The sequence below is a fragment of the Dendrobium catenatum genome, unplaced genomic scaffold (assembly GCF_001605985.2).
Source record: "Dendrobium catenatum unplaced genomic scaffold, ASM160598v2 fragScaff_scaffold_365, whole genome shotgun sequence".
Classification (NCBI taxonomy): domain Eukaryota; kingdom Viridiplantae; phylum Streptophyta; class Magnoliopsida; order Asparagales; family Orchidaceae; genus Dendrobium; species Dendrobium catenatum.
In genome coordinates, this window is record NW_021318827.1 from 157,577 (window position 1) to 178,276 (window position 20,700).

At 34.3% G+C, this 20,700-nt stretch overlaps 1 protein-coding gene across 1 annotated transcript; it reads right to left on the reverse strand.

Moving 5' to 3' along the window:
• Nucleotides 1-506: 506 nt before the first annotated feature.
• Nucleotides 507-20,387, reverse strand: LOC110113882 (IAA-amino acid hydrolase ILR1-like 1). The gene is made up of 5 exons (XM_020846592.2): nucleotides 20,001-20,387; nucleotides 19,592-19,717; nucleotides 1,942-2,256; nucleotides 1,224-1,352; nucleotides 507-1,157 (listed from the first exon to the last, which is right to left on the reverse strand). Exons 1-5 carry the CDS (start codon nucleotides 20,346-20,348, stop codon nucleotides 735-737), a joined length of 1,341 nt encoding a protein of 446 aa, XP_020702251.1. The 5' UTR covers nucleotides 20,349-20,387; the 3' UTR covers nucleotides 507-734.
• Between the last annotated feature and the right edge of the window lie 313 nt (nucleotides 20,388-20,700).

A 20,700-nucleotide genomic window follows, 5' to 3' on the forward strand; every position in this document is an offset into this window, starting at 1 on the left:
CGCGGTTTGATTCGGTAAGTAAGGATTACCATAATTAGTTTTTTTTTTGGCAAATCAAAACTAACCTCAACTAGGCATTAGTGATCAGTCAGTGGGGGCCCGTGCCCCCAAGGCCCCCATGCTAGATCCACCCTTGATCAAGGCAATTAAATTAAAGTTTGGTGAGCCATGCAAGGAGATTGTTCGAATCAACTAAAGCTTCGTTTGGTTGTCCGATATCTTTTGTAAAAAATAATTTTAAAAATATTGGTTGAGTAAATGAAAGTTACTTCAAGAGAAGCAAATATCAAAAAACTTCTCAAAATAGTAGAAAAATGACGTTTTGTAAAAAGCATTTCTACAGAAGCGTCGCATACAAACAGCAACCAAAAAACAATTGTGCCATTTCGAAGCAAAAAAGATGAAATTAATCTGTCACAAACGAGGCCTAATAATTTCTCCTACTAATGTTGTAAAAGTAGAGAGCCCAAAGACTCGCATGCAGTCATTCCCGAATCCAAAGCAGAATGAAAATCCAAATAAATTCAGTCTTTCCCACGTTGAACGGGCACAAGTAATTCACATAACTGAAGAAACAGTTCCACATTTATCATTCTCATCGTCGTGCTTACAGAATACGCATATTGTTATCAATTTACAGCCGCTTGATCCTCTCAGTTCCAGAATACTTGAGGAACTGATTTAAAACCCCGTAACATTTGGACCAAAACAAGTGGCTGAAAGATCAGAATAATCTAAAGTTCATCATGAGAGGAACTATGGGATTCTGATGGAGATTGCAATGCAGAGTCAGCCCTTTGTAATAGGAATTGCTGAGCCAAAGATGCATGCAGAGCAGCACCATATGGCAACACATCCTCATTGACAGTGAAATATGGGGAGTGACCTGGCTTCAGGAGCTCACCTGACTCATTTTGCATTCCCAAAAAGTAGTAATATGTACTCGGCACAACCTCGGCGAAAAAGGCAAAATCCTCGGCGCCCATCACTGGATGTCGGTCTCGAATATTACCTGGCCCGACTATTTCGCCGGCAACTTTTATGAAGTGAGCATGGAGGGTATCATTGTTGATTGTGACAGGGAAGAATGGTCGTTCTTTCTCGAGGAAGCTCACCGCGGCGCTGCATCTCTGCACCGAGGCTTGTCCAACTATCACCTGTTTACGATGATGGCTGAATCAAGATAAGTTCAGAAGGTCACACGGAATTGAAAATAGACATACTTCTTCAATTCGTTGCTTGAGCTGGAAAAAGCTCTCTTTGGAGAAGGCCCTGAAAGTGCCACCAATGGTGACAGAATCAGGGATGACGTTGAAAGCACCTCCTCCCTGGAATTTCGCTACAGTCACCACCTGTAATGGAAGAGTTTTAAACTCTATTTGTACAAAAAGATCCACATAAACGGTTAAGTTTCAGTCATGTTTGTACTGAATGCTGATATATGATGCAAAGGTCATGTTGGTTTAACATTTCAAAAGACAACTGGATTTTCAGATTGGAATCTAAACTGTAAATGATGTCGGAATGTCTATTTATTAAGGAAACAATCTGCCATGAGACGATGCTGCACTACAGAAATAAAAGGACAGTAGAATATTGATTTCAACAATAAGACGATATACACAACAATAGAGGTTTCCAAAGCTGCAAAGACACAATATAATATGGTACAAAAACCCTCTGTATGGACAAATTATTATGTGCGGAGTTCGGACGTCGTCCAGAGATCAATAAAAATATGCCATGTCACCCTAAAAGTGTACCGCGCTCGATACCAAGCGATACCGGACAGTTCTCCCATCCGGTGTCCGCACAGAATAATCTCTCCTCTGTGTGAAAGGTAAATAACAAAGGATCCTACTGCACCCTAGGCAATAAAATCACACAAGTAACTGTGAAAAGATTGCAAAATATGATGAAGACTAGATGAAAAATGAATACCTGAGAATCCAAAGGATCAGCTTCACGTGAAACAAGATGCTGCAAGCTAACAATGACATTAGAAGCAGCTACTATTGGATCTATTGTATGTTGGGGAATGGCTGCATGGCCTCCCTTTCCACTTATTACTGCCTCAAAGAACCCACTCCCAGCCATAACAGGCCCAGGGCGGGATTCCACTATTCCAATTGGTGTATTAGTAGTAACATGGAAACCAAATATAGCTTCAACGTTATCCACAGCCCCAGCTTCAATCATTTTCTTTGCGCCGCCACCACCTTCCTCAGCTGGCTGGAAAAGAAGCACAACTGTTCCCTATGGCAATCATGATAGCAGGAAATAAACAGCTTATAATGCGAATGAAGCACAAAGAAATTGAGCAGCAAAATCAAATGAAATGCATAAAGGCAAGCAGATGTAAGACTAATATTATGAATTAAGACGTGAAAACTTGACAAAGAAAAAATTTCTTATAAAATAATGCACGATAATTGGAAAAAAAAAATCTTAAAAAATAATGCATGATAATTAAAAATTTATAGATAAAAATTATATTTTGAAGATTGGCATTAAAAATATTAAAGAACAGAAGTTTCCAAAATCACTTTCCAGGTTTAGTTCACTTTATAAGAAAATGAAATGTTTCAACTAAGACAAGAAAAAAGCTTGTTTTCCTTGTAAATTATAAATTAAATAGTTAAAATATAGAGTATAAAATAAGCTATGAAAGTATGTGTGCATCTAAACCAAAATAAGTTGTTAAACTAAGAAATCTGAGTCTTTGTTGCAGTCTATGTGTGCATGTAGTGGACCATATTCATCACCAAGTTCATGGAATATTTAGGCTAAAAGAATCTTTACTACGTACATTCTAAGTTAGAATGATGAGACAATATCAAATTGCGCTGCATAAACTCCAAGTACTATCTGTTAACATAACTTAATATTTCTACATGAAAAAAATGAAAGTATTCAATACATTGTTATTCATAGTGATATCATTCTCTTCAGTGTTTCAAAAGTTGCTTCACGCATCTTCATTTAGCAATTCAGAATAAACCAAAATGGTGGGGAAAGAAAAACGCGACGTTAAGGATGAAGCTTCAAAGACAGATTTACTTCATCTTCCAATTCTAGACAACAATCCATTTTGACCTTTGGCTGTTCCCCTCGTGAACCATATGGATTTTGCCACATAATATATATAGACGATAGGTTCTGAAATATTCAAAGGTAAAAAAAAAAAAAATAGAAAACTAAGATTAAGATGCATACCTAGATAAAATCAAAGTACCAAAATAAGTTTAATATCTTAAGTCCTATTTGAAGAAGTTGCCCAAACTATCGGTCAAGGGCACACTAAAAAAATATAAATAAATAATAAAATAAAATAAAAATAAAAATGGTCAAGGGCACACCAAAAAGAAGGTGAGTAGTGTCTACAATGCGGCACTTTATTCTTCTTTTGAAATCCTATTAATTCAAATCTTTACTAATAAAGCATTAAAAATCAAATAAATTAACAAAAATAATAATAAACCTTTATCTCACTGTGGGGTCGGCTACATGAATCTTTTTCTCCACAAAACAAATAATTTAATAATTAGATGCAAATTAAGTAAACAAGCAAATGTAGAAAATAGATAAGTCCCACACAATGTGATAATCCAATAGAAATGAGTGTATAAGTTTCAATGATATACTAAAATTTACAAAGTAAAAATCAAATGAGTTAATCCTTCAAGTTCAACACTGAAGTTAACTAAAGTGTATATTATATAAAAAGGCGAGTGAATAAACAATGATTGAGCATACTATAGATGAAATACTCAACCTCATGGTTCAAAGCATTAAAATTATACACCAAACTCGTGTATAAATCCAAATATGATGATCACAAGATTAATGTGCAAAGTTAAAGCTAAAATTATAACTCAAAACTTTGTTTAACAATAGAAAGATATACAATACAAAGCGCAAACTTTAAACAAACTATGAGATTAAAGTATCAAAGTGGAGACCTCAAACAATTTGGATTTGTTGAGATGAACGCTTCTGTCTTTACAAAACCTCTAAAATTGATTTACGAAGAAACTTTTTGATTCTCACCGAACTAAATGTTTTCTACTCAATATATTGTGGTATTTATAGCCTTAGATTCTCCATTTCTCCTTAAAATAATATTAAAAAAGCATAAGAAAATTTCTCAAAATCCCTTCCCTAAAGATCCAAAACATGAGCAGTCAAACCCTCTCGAACAATTACTCAACCAATCATTATATGGCCAAGGTCACAACCGGACCCTAGAAAGGGCATGTCATAGCCACTACAATGACAAAAGTTTTGGCATGTCCTGGGCCAAAATTAGGAAAATACACAATCTTTTCTTTTAAATATAATTATATTAATATAGACATAAGTGATAATATATCATACATAAAAATGTATGTAAAGAACTTGATGAATTCAATATAAAGAAAATTAATCTCAAATTTATAAAGCACGATATAATATATTTAAAACCTAATTAACCATAATTAACATGTTCTGGCAAATTTGATGATATAATATAAATAAAACTAAATAAATTCGGTATCATGAAAATACATGATTAAGAAATATTAGTAATCTTAGAAGTTTCTTTTACTTAATTAAGCAACTAATGGAATAAGTAACGCATAAAGCTCAAGTTAGCAAATTTAGAGATTATGATAGCAATTTGGAATCAAATAAATTTTCTTACAAACATGACAGATCAATGATCATATGCTCAGCAAATTAAGCACATGCTCACAAAATAATATAATATTTAAAATTATTTTATCATACCAACAAATAGAAAATAAATCTAAGTAAATGAAAATTCAACTAAAAAAACTACAAAAATTATGAAATAATTTTCATAATATGCTGTGAATAAATATAAATAAAAAACTATTCCATTTTAGTAATGATTTTCTCATTAAAAACAACTCAGCACTTTTCCTCTGCAACAGCATTCGAATGGAACGACCACTCTCAGCACATCTCAAACGTTGACCATTAGATCACAACAAAACTTATCTAATCCTAGCCTTACGCCTGTAAATCAGTTACACGTATATATACACATATCTGCTACAGTAAATGTATGTGTACAGGTTCATTTAACAGAAATGACAATCTGCTTTTCCTCCTTTTGAGTTTCTCTTTGTTATGCCTTATTTCTTGTACCGCAATTCTTACATGATATCAGAGCTTTTGACTCACAGCCCCATAAATACATAAATGGCCTCCTCATTCTCCTCCCATACCGAGGGCGCCCCCATAGAGCCCATCGTAGATGACGTCACCATCCCCTCTTCCTTAAAGTTTCTCATCTCTAACATAAAAACCATCGTTCCCATTCAGTTGTCCAACGACAAATCCTCCACTTGGAGGTCCCAAATCTTTAAGATGTTTAGAGCAAATAGTTATGCCAGTTTCTTCGACAAATCCATCGCCGCACCTCCTGGCCTCCTCCTCGAGTCCAATATGGCATCTCTCAACTAAATGTTGCCTACAACCGCTGGACATTGGTAGACCAGAACCTCGCAGCTGCTATATGCTCCTCCATCACTGTCGGCATTCTCCCCTACGTCCTGCATCTGGACACATGTACTGATATTTGGAGCACCCATGAATGCAGACTTCAAGCCACAAACCGGTCAAGAGTAATACAACTCAAGAATGAGCTACATTATATTTCCATGGGACAACTTACTATGCTCCAATATCTCACCAATGTCAAAACACTTGCTGACAACATTGCAGCTGCTAGTTGCTCCATTGACAGCAAGGATATCCTTCTTTACACGCTCAACGAACTTTCTCCACAATATCAGGCCTTCAAAACCTCTATCCGAACCAAACTAACCCCCATTGAACTTGAAGACCTCTACTCCCTACTCTTAAGTGAATAAATTAACCTATCTACCGAATCTGCTAAAGACTCATCAACTCCCAACTTCAACACAACCCTTTACACAATGAGAGGACGAGGTCGCGAAGGTGGGCACTTCACATCTTACTCCAATCACGACATCCCGTCACTCAGACCGACTCTAGATCAACTCCCCCTCAATCACACTCAATTGCTACTCCATTCGGCGCTAATACATGTCAAATCTGCGGAAAAAGAGGGGACACACAACCAACCTCTGCAGGCACAAGTTCAACTCCCAATATCCAACCTCGTCAACAACACTACTTGCCTCCAATTCACAGCCAACCATCAACTAGATTCTCGGCTCTAGGGCCTCTTCCCACCTTATTAATAACCTCGATACCTTCTGCAGTCGACGGAGTATAGTTGTCTGGATAGTGTGTCCATCGGCGATGGCATAACCATTCCAATAGCTCACTCCGATCACGGACTCCTTTTCACATCGACCCGTAAGATCTCTCTTTCAAATTTATTCCATCTCCCACAATCTTCTTTCACTTTCTTCCCTCACCAAAGATAACAATCTCTCCATTATCTTTGACACCTATGGATTTCAAATAAAGAACTCACAGATCAACACAACCATTCTCACTGGACCATGTAATGACAAACTCTATCATCTCTCCGCCTCATCCAACAACAGTAGAAGATCTCAAGCTTTGTCCTCCACTATTTCCTCCTCCCTTCGATGGCCTCACTGTCTTGGCCATCCACATCAGCAAGTCCTCAACACCATCTCCAAACAATACTATTATCTAGCTATTTCTAATTTGACTACTTCTTGCTCTTTATGTAAGGCCTCTAAAGGCCATAAACTTCACTTCTCAAAATCTTCTACCCACGACTAAAAACCATTAGAACTACTACATATGGATGTATGGGGACCCTCCCCAATTTCTTCCAATCAAGGTTTCAAATATTATATCTTATTTGTGTAAGATTTTACCCGCTTTACTTGGGTTTTTCCTCTTATGCACAAATCTGATGTGTTTTCTATATTTACAAACTTTCATTCAGCAGTGGAAAAACAACACTCTCTTACCATCAAACATATTCGCAATGGCGGAGGCACCAAATTCCTAAATCACAGGTTTCAAAACTACCTTAAATTACATGGCATTAACCACCAAATAAGTTGTCTTTATACTCCTGAGAAGAATGGCCTAGCCGAACGTAAGCACTAAAACATTCTCGAAACTACCCGTACCTTACTTCACACGGCAAACCTTCCCTATAATCTTTGGTTAGACATATTACTCGTGGTAGTATACCTCATCAACCTCATGCCCTCTCCTAATATTTACAACAAATCTCCATATCAACTGCTCTACAAACATAACCCTACATACTCCCATCTCTGAGTTTTCAGATGTGTTTGCTTTCCTTTACTTCTACTAAGTGCCCGTCACAAACTCTTACTTAAATCTCCTCCATTCATCTTTATCGGCTATGCCACTTCATACAAAGGCTACAAATACCTCAAACATATCTTAGGTCGTATATACATCTCTCGTCATGTCACATTCGATGAATCCACCTTTCCCTATTCCATTCAGCCAACCCAATCCATCAATACACCAGACCGTCCTCACACCAATCCTCATCTCCTACTACCTACATTCCTTAATTAACAGTCTACAAACTCCACTCATCAACACCTACTCGATCCTTCATCTACACCCCCTCCACATAACTCTCACACTCTATGCTTTATCCCCCCCCCCCTAAAAAAAAAAAACACCTTAAACTTCATCCACGAACAATTCCCCACTCTTACCCCCCTCCACTACAATACTTCCCTCCCATCCCATGCTCACCCACTTTAAAACCGGTTCACCCTAACCCAAACAAATTCTCAATCTCAATCATCAACCATCTTATTCACCTTCCGACCCAACAACCTATGCCGAAGCCTCTCAACATTTTCATGGCGATCTGCCATGGCAAGTGAATTTATAGCCCTACAAAAACAAGGAACTTGGCTCCTTGTTCCTCCACCACCCAAAGCATTAATCCTTGGCTGCCATTGGACCTTCAAAACTAAACAACATGCTAATGGATCCATAGCCATATACAAGGCCAAACTTGTTGCACAAGGCCATCGTCAAGAATACGACCTCAATTATACAGAGACCTTCAACCCTGATGCAAAATTCCTTAAAATCCAAGTACTTCTCACTCTTGCTATCAACAACTCATGGATGATACATCAGCTTGATGTCAACAACGCCTTTCTACATAGCTCCCTCAATGAAATTATCTACATGAAACAACCCAGAGGTTTTGAGGACTCTCAATTTTCTCACCATTTATGCTTGCTTAAAAAATCTCTCTATGGTCTCAAATAAGCTCCCCGTCAATGGTTTAAGACCCATCATAGCAAATCCGATCCATCGCTATTCATTCTTAATCAAAACCAAATTCAAGCATATCTTCTAATCCATGTAGACCATATTCTCTTGACGGGTAGTGACCCACAATCACTACCACATATCATTTCATCTCTCAACAGCTAATTCTCCATCAAACACCTGGGCCTCCCTACTAATTTCCTTGGCATCCACATTACTTCCCAAGACAATCAACTCCATCTTTCTCAATCATCTTGCATTCACAACATCATTCAAAAAACTGGCCTAACTAAATGCAATCCCATTTCTGACCTATCCTACACAAAACCTCCCACCACCTAACTAAACGACATCCTCTCTTCCGATCCATCCACCTACAAAACTCAAAGGGTCCTTGCAGTATACAACCATTATCCATCCAAATATTGCCTTTGCCGTGAACACACTATACCCACATATGCATTGCCCTCTTTCCCAACATTTTCATCTTCTCAAGTGCCTACCCAGTACCTCCAAGGCACAACAGGTTTTGAACTCCCCATATCCAAATCTGACCTCCAACTTACAGCATTCACAGACGCCGACTAGGCCAATGATCCTCTCATGTGTCGCTCAACATCGGGCTATTGTGCATACCTTGGCATCACACTTATCTCATGGATAGTGAAGAAATAACAAACAGTGGCTCGCTTTTCCATGGAAGAGGAATATCTCTCTCCAGCAGTAGCAGCAACCAAAGTAATTTGGCTCAAGCGTCTCCTCTCTGATTTTCACATTGCTCAACCCAACCGACCATCATTCATTGTGACAACACCATGGCCATTGCTCTCGTCAAAAACTCGGTGATTCATGCTCACACAAAATATATCGAGGTCGACTTTCACTTCATCAGGAACCACATTCAATCAAATAAAACATCAGTACAATTGATCAAATAGCAGACATTCTTACTAAGCCACTTTCCACTCCAAGATTTAACTTCTTAGATCCAAGCTAATAGTTCAAGCTTCTCCACAGTCAGTTTGCGAGGCATAAAAACAACTCAGCACTCCTCTGCCACAACAGGCGAATGGAACGGTCACTCTCAGCACAACTCAAATGGTGACAGTTAGATCGGAACAAACTTATCTAATCCTAGCAACTTGTACATCACTTACACTTATGTATACACATAGCTGATACAGTAAATGTATATGTACAGGTTCATTTCACGGAAACGGCAATCTGTTTTTCCTCCTTTTGAGTTTCTCTCTGTTATGCTTTATTTCCTATGTCGCAATACTCATCTTTAAGACATGTTGGTACATCTACTCAATTAACTTACCATGAATAATTAAGAAATTGCACTAAACTATATTAAAGCCTTGAACCTCTTGATTTTTCATTTAGCCTTCGTCATGTACCCTATGGCTCATCTTCCAAGTGCCCAAGCAATCCTATTGAAATACTCTTCATCCTTATAGTTGCTATAAGATAATAAAATGTAATAAAACACTTGGGAAATTATTAGAAAATACAATATAAGGTTTATTATCATCAAATCAACAATAAGCCACAAATATGTCACATGAGCTCATGGGGTCAAAACGCACCTGGAGCATCAAGGCAACTATTGCAAAATAGTCATCCCCATTAGCATGTTACCTTGCCACATGCAAAAACATATGATCTAAGGCCACAACAAAGTTGGCATGGTGTGAAAGTGGGCCAAACCTTTGTAACCACGCCAAACAACGCCATATTAATGCATAAACCAAATTGGGAAAATATTCTTAAATATTATAATACTTCAACACAATCATAGAAATAACATGTATAAATATATCCAACATAATGTGATTATGCGAATAGGGAAGATAAATCAAAATGATCACACCATGGAAGTCAAACATCAACAAAGGACTATAAATGTCCCAACAAGCTCCAGCATTAACAACAAACATATAAAGTTGAGACAGAGATAAAGAAAGAATGTTATATTGTTGCATGCCCATTACATCTCAGATATAATTATATTTATACATACATGCATATAAAAATGCATATATATATATATATATATATATATATATATATATATTATATATATATATATATATAATATATATATATATATATAATATATATATATATTATATTGTGTGTGTGAGCGCGCACACGCGCACTAGCATCAACATAAATTTTGAAAAATGAATAGGCATGATAAAAAAGCAGATTAATAAGTATTATAATATTTAAAAATTTTAAAGAATTAATTAATTTTATTAATTCTAAAAGAAATTTGAAGTTGGCTTTAATAAGCATATAAATTCTATTTTTATATGGCATATATTATTATTTCTTTAACTCTCTATATATTTATCATCGATTTCTTTTAGAATCGAGGCTGGGTCGGCGGAACTGAGACTTAAGCCTCGAACGCTCAGGCGAGGCTTACGCCTTTTTCCCACTGAGGCGTACGCCTCACCGCGTGAGGCGTCGAGGCATCGAGGCAGCGCCTCGAAAGGAGAAAGTTACCTTCCACAGTCAGCGAGCTCCCGGTTGTTTCTTCCATTCAAATGTTGTAAGCTTACGAATCCGACAGGAAGGGATAAGTCGGTCGAAGCGAGCAAGGAGTCGAACAGCCACGAAGGACTAAAGAAGCGACGCGTGCAATCTCTACACCTCCTATGAAGAACGAAGCCGACAGCAAGGACGAAAAAGAAGATGAAAGGCAAAACCGTAGACACAACTAAGTTATTTATTGATTAACTTGGTTAATATAAGTTAAAATATTAATAATTAAACAAATTATTAAATTAATTAATATATAATTAGTGCCATGAATTAATTATCTATTTTAAACTTAACTGAATAATTTAGTATTATAATTATTAATTAAATTTTAATATAATTGAGCTAATTTAATATTAATTACATTTAAATTACGTGTATGCTCGGTACTTGAGCGCGTACATGTCTCGGTACTGAGCGGACATGGCTCGCGGTTACTGAGAGGTACCATGCTCGATGGACTGGGGCAGCGGCCCCTTGGACCCCCGGCAGATGTATATTTTTTGTATTCATGTTATTTTATTATTGGTAGTACAAATAATTGTTATTTTTGTTATTTTTTGTCATTATTTAAAATTTTAAATTAATTTATTTTAATCGTTTTGAAGCTTACGCCTCGAGGCTTACGCCTCGCCTCGCTTAGAAAAAACGCCTCGATTCCTGATTTCGCCTTTTAAAACTTTGATATTTATTTATTTCTAATATAAATAATCATAATCTTTTATTACTTAAATTTTAATAAATATAATTTAATTTCATATACAGCAAATACACGCCATTGGGATTTTAAAAAATAATAAGAACATGACTGAAATATAAATTAATTATTACTCTTTTGCTGATATCTTTCAAAAGAGAATAAAATGTGTAGATTAATTGCTTGAACCAAAATAATACGGGAAAAAATTAAAGGGTTCATTAAACTATTTTTCTTAATAAAGTAAAACTGCAAGATAAAAAATAAAATAAATACCAAATAATTTAATAGCTAATTTGCTTCAAGATGCAAGTTAATGCTACTTTTATAATTGCTTGCCTTATCACATTTATGGAACAAACTTCAATGTAAATCCAATTATAAGTGTATTAAAATAAATAGCATTGAAAAAAAAAATTACTACAAGACATTGAGAGAGAAAATAGAAATATGCATCCCAAGTATGTAACTTACTAATTTCTAAATGACGTTTTTAGCTATAAATGAGAAAATCTTTTAGCGACAAAAGATACCTCTTGAAGAAAGAGTTTTTATTGGAGGAGATTTAAATGGATATGTAGGTAGAGAGGTAGATGATTTTAAAAGCATTCATGATGGCCATGGGTTTGGAACGACAAATAAAGGTGGTAAGATCATATTAGATTTTTCTTTAGCTTATGATTTCTTAATAGCTAATAAAAAAATTAGATTGTTTATATTGCAAAGATTGTAAAGTTATTCCGAGTGAAAATTTATGTACCCAACATCGATTATTAGTTTTTGACTTTAAGATAAAGGGGTAGAAAATAAAAAAAATAAAGTAAAAAAATTTTCTAAGATTAGATTGGAGCATTTAAAAAATATTAACAAAAGTTTTTTAGAGTAAGATTTTAGATCTTAAGATTTTGTCTGTGCATGAGGATGCTATTGCTATGTGAAAAAAAGTGACTAATAATATTAAGAATATTGCAAAAGATGTGTTTTGAGTTTAGAAGGAAAAAACTCTTAATAATAAAAATAGTTAGTGGTGGAATTCAAATGTGCAATAAAAGACAAAAAATAAGAAATTTTTTTTATTAAAATTGGATTAGATGTAAAAATTCTTATATTTGGGAAAACTATAAAGAGACTAGTAATGAATCTAAGAAAGCTATTTGATGCAAAGAGCTTAGCTTTTAATGATATATACAATATATTAAATACTAAGAAGGGAGAAAGATATATATGTATAAGTTAGCCAAATAAAGAGACAGGAGTAGTAAGGATTTAGTTCATATGAAGTGTATTAAGGATGAAAATAAAAAAATATTTTTCTTAAAAGATGATATTCAACAAAGGTGGATGAGATATTTTGCTAAACTTTTTAATGAAAAATGTGAAAATACGATTGGCTTTAATGACTTTAGCACTCTAAATGAAAATAAAAATTTGTGTTTTTATCGGCGTATTAGTAAAACCAAAGTTAGAGAGGCTTTAAATAAAATGAAGTGTCCAAAAGCTGTTGGACCTAATGATATTCCAATAGAGATGTGGAAATACTTAGGAGATGACGGAATTTCTTGGCTTACTAAATTTTTTAATATTATTTTGAATATTAAAAAGATGCCAGATCAATGGAGAATGAGTGTGTTAATTTCTATTTTTAAGAATAAAGATGATGCATAGGAGTGTATGAATTATAGAGGAATTAAGTTAATGTCTTATACTTTAAAACTATGGGAGTGAGTAATGGAGCATAGGTTGCGGCGTGATACTAATGTTTCTCAAAATCAATTTGGATTCATGCCAAGTAGGTCTGCTATAGAAGTCATACATTTATTGAGAGGATTGATGGAGAAATATAGAGAGAATAAGGAGGATCTACATATGATATTTATTTATTTAGAGAAAGCATATGATAAAGTTCCAAGAGAAGTGTTATGAAGAGTTCTTGAAAAAAAACGGTTAATAACACTTATATTCAAATCATTAAAGATATGTATAAATGCGTTATCACTTGTGTTCAAACACCGGGTAGTTTGACCAAGTACTTTCCTATTTTGGTTGGATTACATCAAGGATCAACCTTAAGTCCATATCTTTTTGCTTTAGTCATGAATGTTCTCACTAGACATTTGTAAGAGGATGTACCTTGGTGTATGCTTTTTGTTGATGATATTCTTCTTGTTGATAAGACTAGAGAGGAAGTTAAAGATAAACTTGAATAATGGAGGTCAACATTAGAGTCTAAAGGTTTTCACTTGAGTAGATCTTAAACTAAATATATTGAGTGTAATTTTAGTAACAATAGACCTAATGAGGGGATTGTGACTTTGGGCAATCAAGTCATTAATAAGAGTACACAATTTAGATATATTAGATCTATTGTTCAGAGTAATGGAGAAATAAATGGGGATATTATCAACAAAATTTAAGTTGGATAGTTGAAATGGAGGAATGCATCGGGCTTGTTGTGCGATAGAAAAGTCCCCCTCAAACTTAAGGTAAAATTCTATAAGATGGTGGTGAGACATACAATGTTTTATAGTGTCGATTGTTGGCCATTAAAAGAGAAGCATAATACTAAGTTAAGTGTTGCAGAGATGATGATGCTTAGGTGGATGAGAGGCTTTACCCTTAGAGATAGGATATGAAATGAGCATATATGTGAAAAGGTTGTAGTGGCTCTAGTGGAAGATAAGATTAGAAAGAGTCACCTTAGATGGTTTGGTCACATTAAACGAAGGTCTTCTAATGACCGGGTTAGGAAAGTTGAGGTATCAGATTTGGCTTATGTTAAGAAATGTAGGGGTAGACCTAAAAAGACTTGGTTAGAAAATATTAGAAATGGTCTTTCTTTATAAGATTTGAATGAGAAATTGACTTTTAACAAAACACAATGGCAAAAAAGGATTCATATAGCCGACCCCACGTAGTGGGACAAAGGCTTGATATTGTTATTGTTCTTGTATAAATTAGAAAATCTAATGAAAAAACATCCTTATAGAGGAAAAGAATATGGAGAAAATGTTCATCAAAATCAAAGGAAAATAACACTTGAATTCAAAATAAGAAAAAAAAAAACTACATCTTTAAAAACTAAACAAAACTTGCAGACAGTAATCTTTAGTATCCTAAGTTCATTACTATCAAATATTTGTGAAGAACATGAGATTTAGTGAAATAAGCATTTTAATATAGAGTGCACTCACAATGAATGTTCAAATTTTATCTTTACTCTTTTATTTAAATTTTTTATATTATATATAATCACAAGCTTTTGTTATGTAAAATGTTATAAAGATAGTTTAATCACACGATTACAAAATGCTCATTTACTAATATTAGAAAAAACATTAATCACATAATCCCTAAATGGTAAGGTTCAATTGAAACAGACATGCCGCATCTGAAAAAAAGAAAAAAGAAAAAAAAGACATGCAACATCTGAATTGTTTTAAATAATTATGATTTCAAAATGCATAAAATTATTATTTTGAATAAGACAATGATGACAAGCATCTTACAAATCATTGAAATCCTTTACAACAATAAATTATATAAAATATTGATGGTCATAATAAAGTTGCTATTTAGAATAACATTATTATCATTAATGTAGATCTTAAAACATAGATCAGAAATTGAACGATTTGCAATGTAATGAAATATGCCTTATTATGCATGATGTCTATACGATACAGTTGGGAAGTTGAAGTACTCTCCTTTTATGATTAATATCAGACTAAAGGAAAAAAAAGGCTTGAATATGAGACAAAACAAGTAAATATGAGAGGAAGTGTATAACACCGCTGCTCGATCCAATGCCACTACTTTCATTTCTCATCATCTGATTTTTGGTTTTCTCTCTCTCTCTAGGCTCATCTTTGTATTTACCTTTCTTCACAATGTTTTTGCTCCTGCTTCGAGAGCAAAGCAGGCGGTAAATAAGCAGGGGAAGAAATTGGGAAGGGCTGGAAGCAATGTCAACCGAGAAGAGAGAGAAGCACAAACATTAGATAGATGTAAATATCATTAGAGGAACACCTAAACCAAAAGTGCTTAATTTATGCAGTTGGCTGTATGCGTTTGTGTATATAAGATACAAATTTGTAGGATCTAGATTTAAATCTTTAACTCAAAGGTGAAGATTTCATTTAAGGATTTATAATAGAATTATATATTAGGAGAATAAATTAGAATGTTTAAGATTTAAAATAATAAGAGTTAAACAATTGATTAAAATTTCATATTGGAATAATTACAAGTCACTTTTATAATTGCAGCAATCGCGCAGTATCAGCAGCATACTGTAGTAGTATGTTTACAGAGAGAGAGAGAGAGAGAGAGAGAGAGAGAGGAATCAATTAAGAGTTGATTTTATGCGATTGGTAAAGCCAAAAACAAATGGAACCCAAAACAAGAGCTTGGTATGCCATGAGATAAATTAGTTTAAATTTTTGAATTTTCGAATTTCAATCATGAAAACAAGAGCATAAGGAAATGAGGTGTTGCACCAATTAAAAGTTATACCAGGAACGCTACAAAATTAACAATAAAATGCAAGTTTTAAATTAAAACAAAAATTTGCAAAAAGAAAAATATCAAAATCGATCATAATGATGCACTTCTAAACTTCGAACATATAACTTCCTGAGTTATAATCATGAAACATCCTAGATTGATTTTTTTTTTTTTAAAAAAGGGAAAAACTAAGAGTCATTTTTAGTGTATAAAAAAAGAATGTATACTCTTAATGGAAGGGACACTAATGCAGAAAAAAAAATCCAAATTTTATTTTGTCATAAATATTAGTTTTATTTTAACTCTTACGAACCTCATGCTCATTGCAGAATTTTTAATACAAATATTTTAGTTCATGTAATTAGTTTATTAATAGTTTTTAGCAATTTTTTAGAAAATTATTATTTCTTTTGCATCTCTAATTATATTCTAAAGTATGTAAGGCAATTTATGATAAAATTCTTATATTCGATCTGAAGCTACTTATTTTATTTTATTATGTGATTTTAATTCCTAATCAAATGTCAGACCTGATACTCTTTAGAAAGAGATGATTCAGTTCAATCGTGAGTACTGCTTATTAATTTCTTAATATTTTCATTTTTTCCATTTTTTTTCATATTTTTCATATTTTTCTTTCAAAGATTTATTGCATCAAATTAGCATCAAATCTATGATTTGGGATCATTTCATCACTTTAAAATCATGTTTCATTAACTATTTCCTTTTTCTGTTTTACCCAAAACTACATCACTTTTTCCCTAACCATTGATTTCCCTAATTCTGAACAGAAAAGTGAAATATTATATGAGAAATTTGAAATTATTGTTTACTTTAAAAACTATCCATCATAAACGTAAAGTGTCAGCAATAAGCCTTTATTTGCCCTCATCCCATCCTCTCTCTCTTCCAACAACCCTCAACTAAACCCCACCTACTCTCCACATAATAAACCCCATTCAAACTATTAACAGGCCTTCATCTAATCTCCTAATAAGCTGGTAACAATCCTTCAAATATTAAAAATATACAACTCCTATTCTACCGAACAATATGCAACCTGCAAAAAATTGAATCAAACCAAGCCAGACCAAACACAAACCCAATCAAACTCAAATTTAAGTCAAATTGTCAACATTTTCTATTGTGTGACAATTCAATGAAAAAACTGCTATTCTTTGGACAATAAATTACCATTCATAGAAATAATAGTGTACAACCTTTTATCCATTATGTATGCAACTTAAAACATGAAAGATAGCCTAGGCCTTCTCATCTTGAGGTGGAAATAAAAAAAGAAAAAAGAGAAAGCAATGATCTCAATGGATTTAAATACATTCTTAGGAACATCAACACAAGCAAGGCATAGATTCTTACACTCCTACTTTAATATGAACCCGGTTCACAAATATTCTTTAAAGAATACATCAATCTCTAGTTCAATGAAAGTATCATCCACATTCAATGGCCATAGTTGATAGAGAATTATGTTTACCGTGGGTCACTCCCTAAAGTATAGTGCTTAAGGGTGAGAAATAATGCCACATTCATATATTCTAAATTGTATTTTTTCCATAAATATTTGAGTTATTTTGTCATCAAAAGATCACGGTCATTTTGATATTTTATTAGGAACATCATACATAGTCCGCATCATTAGTTTATAATTAATAATTTGCTATTCCTTTTTATCTTTGCATGAATGCATTTCTAAAGTATGTAAGACAGGCGATTACATGAAAAAAAATTCTTATTGTATATGTGGAATTCTTCTTATTCATTTATTCTATGATTTCGATCCGGTGATAGGAGTATGGGGTTAACTTATGACCCCATATAATAATTCAACAAAAACCCGCACCGAATTGAATCCAACTTTTCTATAACAAAAATTAAATAACCCCAATACTCCAATAGCTTCACCTTGGATAAGTTGTAGGACCTCAACATTTGCATCCTCTTCATCTCCTCTCCTTTGGGCTCATCTCCTCTCCTCATTTGTCAATTGTTGATCTACGTCACTTGCTTCCTCTCCACTCTTGTTGGTTGTTGATTCTCCACTAAGCTCATCTCTTTTGCTCTTAGCGATCATCAATTCTCAAATGTTTCTCTTCCACTCTTCATTCATTACAAGGAGGTTATAGCGACCACTATGACCCCATGCCAATAAAAAAAATGTCTAAATAAGCTGAATAAATGAAGGTGGAAACATTTAATAAAAAGGTGCATAAGTATATATTGTAGCATTCCTAAGACTAAGGAAAAATATCCATCATTCATAAAATTATCTTCTCTAACTTGGCTTCACTAAGCATCACAATCAAATCAACAATATCCTATGCCATGGTGGTGTTTTGAGCGTTGTCCACTTTCACCACCCAAAGTTACTTCAGCTTTGTTCATGTTGGGTCAAGTTGACCCGAAACATAACACAATATATATAAGCAATGGGGTAAATGGCACATTACTCGGATTTGCCAAAAGTATGAGGTGTCAATTAAAATATATATATATAAAATCAAAGCCTATAGGTACCACTAAATTTCATAAATCCTAATTATTTCAAAAGGACAGTGTCCTTTGAGCTTTAGAACTCCTATCATTCACCACTTCTTCACCTATGGATTCCTTTATAGTAAGTAATCAGACAAAACAACCATTAAGATTTATCAATTGTAAAACAATTGAACTATCGTTAAAACCTCATTTTACACACAAAAGTGAGAAGGAAAAAGATTCATAGTGCCCATCACAAATAATCAAGCCACATATGATGATCACGAGTTGTAAAATGCATTCAAGTCAAAAGGAGCAAGAAGAAGATAAGGGTATAAGTTGGAGGTTTTCTTCACTTCCAAGCCTCCAAAGTTGGTGTATGCAACCTTATCCCTACCTTGCAAAGTTGTTGTTTTCATGATTCTACATCATGACTTCAAGCCACAATGATCAAATTGTTGGTTCTAGGCTCATCTTTTAAAGGGAAACCATCATCGTTTTCCTTATCCCAATTATGTGGGGGTATTCCTTTAAAAGTTGATAAACAAATAAACAAAAAATAAATAAACCTACGGTTACAAGTAATGATCCATCCATGTATGATAGGCACCATGTACTAAAAATAAAAATGCATAATTAAAACATACAACAAGGATCACTAAAGATAGCTGCAAACCACGGACATACGCAATCATGTCAAGTAATAAAAATCAGATACTTTCAATGAAACCAATTGATTTCAATTTTTCAATAATGACTTGACAAAGCACCTTTCACAACCATTTAAAAAAAAATACTGAACAAAACAAAGAGAATTGCAGGGTATTATACTATCTTAGCAATTCTGTGAGACCAACCTTGAATTGCATCTACGAACTTTCAAATTTTGTTTAGGGTCAGGTACATCAGCACATGATTGTTAGGTAATTGCCAAAAACCAAAAAAAATCCCAAAGAAGTAGCCTTGAAATTACACTCTATAAAAGCACCCAAAAAAGCTAATCTCTAGTGAAATTTGTAATTAACAATTCCAAAAAAATATTAATAAATCATAAAGAAAATCTAAAAGCATTTAGCAATAAAAGACCTTGAGTTCATTCTTATGCTCTTGAAGGATCTTAGCAGCTCCCAAAAGCATCGCAACATGAGCATCATGGCCACATGCGTGCATCTTTCCAGGAACTTTACTCTTGTGCTCCCATTCCACACTCTCCTATACAGCATAAAAAATTCTATCTTAGAACAAACGAACAGAAATCATCGACACTAAAGTTTCCACAAAGGCATCATGAACATGATTACGTAATGAACACATCCAAGACAAAGTGCCAAATACACCAATTCAGGGCAAGATTAAAACGCTGCGTAGCGAGATCAGACCAAAAGTGAGATATAAGCTCTCTAACCTTTATTAAAAGTAAAAACTGTTCCATGTTTTCAAATAAAAAGAACATCGGATAATCCACGCTTCCGAACATCCAGAATAAAACCCTAACCTGCATCGCGAGGGCATCCATGTCGGCTCGCAACGCTACGAACGGCGGCTTTCCCGTGCCGACGAAACCGACCACGCCGGTGACGGCGACTGGGTGCTTGTAAGAAATTCCCATCCGATCCAGCTCGCTTCGAACGAGCTCACTGGTCTCGAATTCCTCGTACCCGAGTTCCGGCTTCTCGTGTATCCTCCTCCTAATCCCAACCATCCACTCAAAAAATTCCGACTCCCTAGCTCGCTCGAGGAATTCCTCCGAACCATCGCCGCCTCCGGCCACCACGGCTGCCAGCGGTCCCGAGAGAAGCTGGAGGGACACAAAGAGAAGAAGCCATTGAGAAGATGAATCCATTGCGAGCTGAAGGCGGCTGTGGCCTGTGAGGAGTGGTTTAAATAATTAGCGTTTAGTTTAAATAAAGTTTGTTTGCTAGTTTATTAGAATATTATATTTGTATATTCAAACATGTGCGCATATCTATACTATTATATATTATATAATAATAAGTGTAGCTGGGGATTTCTGAAATCCTAACCATTCATTTATAAACTTATAAATTAAATCTAAATCGTTTATTCAGGACTCTTCATATTCTTTATTTTTTTATTCCTCCAAAACATTTCATCAATCATTTATAACATTAACGTCATTATAGCTACAGTTTTTCCAAAATATTTTCACTGCCAAACTTATATATATATATATA